At 41.3% G+C, this 6364-nt stretch overlaps 1 protein-coding gene across 2 annotated transcripts in view; it reads left to right on the top strand.

Moving 5' to 3' along the window:
* Nucleotides 1-4900, top strand: part of Usp15 (ubiquitin specific peptidase 15) — an 86654-nt gene extending 81754 nt beyond the window's left edge. Inside the window, exon 21 of one of the 2 annotated variants that reach the window (XM_021205687.2) lies at nucleotides 4447-4900. In XM_021205687.2, the coding sequence (XP_021061346.1) occupies nucleotides 4447-4629 (183 nt within the window). In that variant the 3' untranslated portion in view covers nucleotides 4630-4900. The remainder of the gene's footprint in view (nucleotides 1-4446) is intronic. The other variant, XM_021205686.2, reaches the window with a different exon arrangement.
* The last annotated feature ends 1464 nt before the right edge of the window (nucleotides 4901-6364 follow it).

A 6364-nucleotide genomic window follows, 5' to 3' on the forward strand; every position in this document is an offset into this window, starting at 1 on the left:
TGTGTGTGTGTGTGCATGTGTGTGTGTGAATGTGTGTGTGTGCATGTGCGTGTGTGTGCGCGTGTGTGTGTGTGCGCGCGTGCGTGCGTGTGTGTCTGTGTGTGTGTGTGTGTGTGCGTGTGTGAGACTGTGCTATACAGTCTTGCAGTGTTCTGAGTATGTGTGCAGAAACAGTGTTGCCATTGTACCAGTATCAGAATGTCCTTACACAAGCCTGTGTGGTAACACCTTCCTACATACCTAGGCAATATGTTGAATGCTACACTAGCTTTTAAAAATAGGTGAATGGCTCCTTTAGCACCTCCCATCAGTGTATGAATCCCACACTTGAGTTCTGTATCTCTGATCCTTCAGCCCGAACATCTGAAAATGAACTGCCCTAATCCTGCCTTTCACATAAAAATGGGTCTTGTTCACAGAACAGGTTTGGGGCTGATACTGTTGGTAGAGGCCATTAGTTTCCACATACTGCATAAGCCAGATTTAGTGCTACACTCCTGTAATCCCAGAACCCAAGCAGTAGAGGCAGCACATCAGGAGTTCAAGGATAATATTGATGTTGTTGTGTACTTTAACAGTGTCTCTTCATTTAGTCAAGTCATACTTGAGTATGTGTGTCAGGGACAGCTTAGTTCCCTTCTAAACAACTATGTTTTTCACTGTCTGTAGCCCTTAACAGCCCAGATACAGACAAATTAACTATCATAATATGGCATTTACCACTAAATATGTTTCTTTGAGACAGAAGGGGGATGACTGTGCTTGAGGAAATAAGTAAATACAGAAAACTCGGGTCTAAAGACAGTGTTTGCCCTTCCTCTGCTCGTACAAATAAGTGTAAGTTAAATAAGCACCACAGTTGTTCCAAACACACCACCACCTGAAAAGACCAGGCCTGACAAAGTATGCCATTTTGAGGGATTAAAGATCATTTGGCATGACGAAAGGAGAAAGTTTCTATCGAGATGTGGGGACGGGATTAGCCTGGAGGTCAGATTAGCACTCTGTAAAGTATGTGGTATCCTAACTGCTCTACCCGTTCAACTTGAGCGGCTCTTAGGTGCTTGATTGGCAGATAGTGTAATAGCATCGTGTGTTCTATCTTAATAGCTCTCTAGTATCACTAGAGCAAGGGGGGTTGAAGGCACTGAGTCTGCAGAAAGGCTGTACAGGAGGCTGACAGGGTGATTTACGCACTTAAATTACTCTGCTCAAAAGAGAAGGAGCGTGTGAAATATTTGAATAGAATTAGTAAAACCTGACAGGAGTTTCTTATTAAGATAGAAATGCAATGATTTATCAAAATTGGAAGGAAGCTTGCCAGTTACATTTGAAGTGTATGATAACCTAGTTGTAGAACTAAATTCAGCTCAGGGTAAGAACTGGATTATTTTTACAAAACATGGTCTCACTGTGTAGTCCAGGCTAACCTCAACTTGCTAAGTGCTAGGGTACGAGCTGTTATTCTTAGCTAGCAGTTGAGCTACGGGCTCTTTTGAAATGCCTAGTAAGGGACACAAGCTGAGACAGAACAGGGTGTCTTTAAAGGATTTAGTGAGGCCACAGAAGAATTTCATAGGAACTGGAAGAAAGCTGTAGGGAGAGGCAGAGTCACAGAAGACAGCAGTTACTGGAGAGAAGGCTGTGCAGTACCAAGTACTCTGGGAGGTGGACTACTTTCAGGGCAGCCGGCTGACTCTGACCCTGCTGGTCCTCCTGAAAGCCATTGTTGGAATGGTTTGGACAAGTTAGGTGACATTGAATTGGAGCTAATTATGAGGTGCTGGGTATACTCTAGCAGCCCAGTAGAAGAGAAGAGAGGAGAGGCTGTAAGCTTGGAATGGAAGGTCTCATGGTAGGGACTTTTGATGCAGAATAAAACAAGTATTTTTTTTAAACCAGCAAGACATGTCTGGTATAGTACATAATGCACATGTACATAATCTACATACAGTACATATTGTGGCACATGTCTGTTGTTTTAGCATTTGAGACTCAGGCTGGGAGGTCACAAGTTCTAGACCATCTTGTACTACATGGCAAATCCCAGGTCAGCATGGACTATGTTGATAGTTTACAGAGTATTAGATCTCATTATGACAGTCCCTGCCCTTCGTACCCCTGAGCCCCATAGGTGCCATGTGTGCCCATCCCATTTGCTCAAAGCCTCTTGTCTCTTTCTTGTGGCTGCCATATGGTTTCACTGCCTGTATCCACTCTCACACACACTTAAATATGAGCATACATACATACATACATACATACATACATACCAACTTTAAAAAGTTAGGATCTGCTTAAGAGGAAACATGATTTTTGTCTTTTTGAGTTCAGGTTATCTCACTTAATACTTTTCCAGATCAATTTATTTTCATGAAAATTTATTATTTCCTTTTTCTTGACTTCTGAATAAAATCTGATGTGTGCATATACCTCATTTGCACTATGCAGTCATGTATTGATGAGCATCTGGACTGGTCTGGTTTAGTGTGAAGGTAGCAGCAGTAGACATCGATGTGCAGTGTACCTGGTAAGGTGTGTGGTGGGTCCCTGCAGATAGCCCAGCAGTGGCTCAGCTGTGTCTGTGCTGCTCCATCTTAGTGTCTGAGAAACCTCCAGACTGAGTCCATAAAGGGCTGCACTAGTTCACACTACCAGCGCAGGGAGTGAACCTTCCACTTTCCCTCCATCCTCAACAGCACCCAGCATCTGTGTCGTGAGCTCAGCCGTTCTGACCAGGGAGAGGGACTCATAATTTGCATTTTCTTGTTGGCTCAGCATGGCTGATATTTCAAACTCTTTATTGTCTATTCGAGTTTCTTCTTCTGAGAACTGTTTATTTCACTGGCCCATTTATTGGTTGACACTTTTGGTGTGGGGGTTGAATTTTTGTACTTCTTTATTTAGATTTCAACCCTGTTTGAGATAGAAGTCATAGAAAACCATTTCTCCCATTCTGTAAGCTGTCAGCTCCCTCTGCTCATCGTTCCCTTTGCTCTGCAGAACTCTTCATTTCCTGTAGACTCACTCCTGTGTGAATTCCCACTAGCCTGGGCTATCTCTTCAAACGACACAAGAGCCAGGAAGATGGCTTAAAAGCACAGGGGTTAAAAGCACAGGCTGCTCTTGCAGTGAAGTCTGGGTTCCATTCACAACCACATGGCAGCTCACAACCACATGGCAGCTTACAACTGTCTCACTCCAGTTTCAGGGGATCCAGTGCCCTCTTCTGGCAGACCAAACACCTATACAAAGTAAAAAAGAAAAAAAAAAAAAAAAAACTTAAGTAAATATAAAAGATAAAGTGATGGTTGCTGATTTTGTTTTTTAAACCTGAACCATCACCTTTTATTGGATATTTGTTGTCAGTCAGGACATGAGGTTCAGCCACAGCTGAATAGGATAGGAGTGGGGCAGGCAGTCATGCTCAGGTGTGCCAGACCCTACACAGTGACCCCTCTTTAGTGGTAACTGTAATATGGGTCATAACCTCTATGAAGACCTCCAGCAGTGCCTGCCATGAGGGTGAAATCCCACACCAGTATCTAGCTTGACAGTTCTCCAGGTCTCATCTTCATCAGCTGCTCCTCCCCCAGTGACTCAGCTGTAAAATCCTGCAGTTGCCTGTGAGGGCTACTGGGAAAGGGAGTATGTGCCCTGGAGAATAGTCCTTTAAAATGAGTATTTTCAAATTGGGAGTGGTAGCACACACCTTTAGTCCCAGCACTCAGGAAGCAGAGGCTGGCAGATCTCTGAATACAAGGGCAGCCTGGTCTACAGATGGAGTTCCAGGACAGCCAGGGCTACACAGAAAAGCATGACTCGAGTAACCAAAAAGAAAAACAAATGTCTTTAACATGTCTTAGTTATACCAAGAAGAGGTTTATGTATGATATTTTCAGGGATGTGAGTGGTATCCTTCAGTAAGCTTTGTTCTCTGTAATTGTCCCCATCCACTCCTGCCCTTTTCTGTTCCCTGATTGTCCTTCTTGTACTTACTTAAAAAATAAAAATTAAAAAAAAAAAAAAAATCAGTGTTCTCCCAATAAATACCAGAGAAGTGTTCAACATTTTTAACCCCCAGGGGAGATGTTATCTAATAGGGAAGTTGCATTAGAGGTCAGGCATAAGCTGAAGCACATGGTGTTAGATAGAAAGACAATCACCTTCAAGGAAACCAAAAGCAACAGTATTTTAAAACAAGTATGCTAATTTGTATTTCAGCTGTATATATTTCTTAGTCCAAATCATATAGAATTAACCTGTTTCTTTTTAAATATAGAAATAATTACATTAACCAATTTTAGTAGCTTCCATGTGATCATGTGTAGTTTTTCTATTTGATTTTTGTCACTAAAATTGGTTGATTATTAGCTAAAAATTGATACTGTACCAGCTATGATCTTTGTATGTTGCCACCGCTGACACGCCTTGCTTGTTCGACAGTCCAAAGCAGCGTACGTGCTCTTCTACCAGAGACAGGACACTTTCAGTGGAACTGGCTTCTTCCCTATTGACCGAGAAACTAAAGGTGCTTCAGCTGCCACAGGGGTCCCCCTGGAAAGTGATGAAGACAGCAATGATAATGACAATGACCTAGAAAATGAAAACTGTATGCACACTAATTAACGAAAGTCCAAGAAGCCATAGGAGAGACTTTCCTGCTGGTGGTGTCTATGGAGATGAAGTTGTTACCACATGAAACAAGTCTGAGATGAGGAGTTTCAGATACCAGAATGTAAATCCTTTATCAGATTTTAACTTGTGCAGTACTTGAAGTGAAACACAATGAAAACTTTAACAGAAATTGTCTCTTAATACATTTACAGTCTTGTATTTACAAGCTAAATATATATAGGAAATCACAAATAAATCCCTTTTAAGTTTGCTGCTGTTTTGATGAATTATGTTTTCTTTAATTTTTTGGATGTGACTTAATTGATGACAAATGTTAAATTTGTGGATGTTGGTCATTAATTTTGCTCTAATAATACTGCAAGAAAACCATGGCTGAACTTAGTTCTTGGATAATCTAGTTCCTGTGCGTTAGGCTGCCTGTCTGCGCCACTCGGGTACTTAGCTGCTGTGTCAGTGTGGCTCAAATACTGCAGAGTGTCCTTGGTACACCAAATTTTCCGATCTGTCCCTGGTAATCAGTGTGGGTCTGTTCCTACAACATGAGGAACAGTCTTGAGGAAGTTCCCTTTTGTTGTCTCATTAAAGTGCAGGGCATGACATTGACTTCACTCACTGTGGGAACGCCTTCTAGATTTCATATGCCATCAGAATCATTTTCAGCTACATGTATGTATTTTTCACTGCAATTGGAATCTATTTGAATTTTTCAATTTTGTTTTGGTCTAAAACACTTATCTTTATCCCACTGTTGGTTCAATAGTAAAGGTTTGGCTGTCTGTTAGTCCCTACTCCGTTTTGGTATTTGGCAGCTTTTTAGCTCTCCCAGTTACGGCAGCTTTAAGGCGGGCTGGTTAGTACTCTGTACCTGTAGTAAGAATTGCATCACAGTTAGGTGAGGCTCTCTGTCCACGTACTAGCCTTTAGCTCATCGGTAACTTGGCTATAGAGGTAGGTCTGTTAACTTTCTCTGTGTGTTCCTGATGGAATTCACCATAGCCTTACAGCTTTTCTCAGAAGGTAACTTGTGTCAGAGAAATAGCATTTGCATGTTCCAGACTCAGAGCCTTGCAGCACATGACACACACAAACCTTGGGTTTCATTTAGCTTCTCACAGTCAAGGATCCAAGACGCCAAATATATGTGTGAGCATTTGACACATTCTCATTTGCTGCTTTTCTCTCCCTCTGATCCAGTTGAAGGAATGTGTAGGTAACTGGCAGGCAATGCTGCCTTCAATAGGAAACTAAACGCTGGGGCCCATCTCCCATCCGACTACCTGAGAAACCGCTTTGTGTCCCACTGTTACTATAGCAGAAAGTATAATGTTCTTCACTTGAACTAATCAAATACAATAGATTATAAATTGTGTATTGTAAATAAAAGTTCACTCTGTGAGTGCACATTTTGGTAAATTATTTATTTATGTTAACATTTTAAAAGAAAGGGAAAAAATGCATTTGGCCAGGATAAGTAAAGTATGTTGGTCATGGCTTTGCTTTATATCTTGATATTAAAGCTGGTTTTTGATCCTGGTCTTTTTAAAAGCTGCTTTGGGTATCGGTTCTTTTTCTTTTTTCTTTTCTTCCTTTCTGTTCTTTCTCTTTTTTTTTCTTTTCTTTTTTCTCTCTTTTTTTTTTAAATGTAAACTGACCTCCTGCATGACAGAGGTTAATATTTTGTCTGCACTTGGGTTCACTTGAGTTTACATTTGAAATGTGCATGTTT

This window comes from Mus pahari, chromosome 9 (genome assembly GCF_900095145.1).
Source record: "Mus pahari chromosome 9, PAHARI_EIJ_v1.1, whole genome shotgun sequence".
NCBI classification, from domain to species: Eukaryota; Metazoa; Chordata; class Mammalia; order Rodentia; family Muridae; genus Mus; species Mus pahari.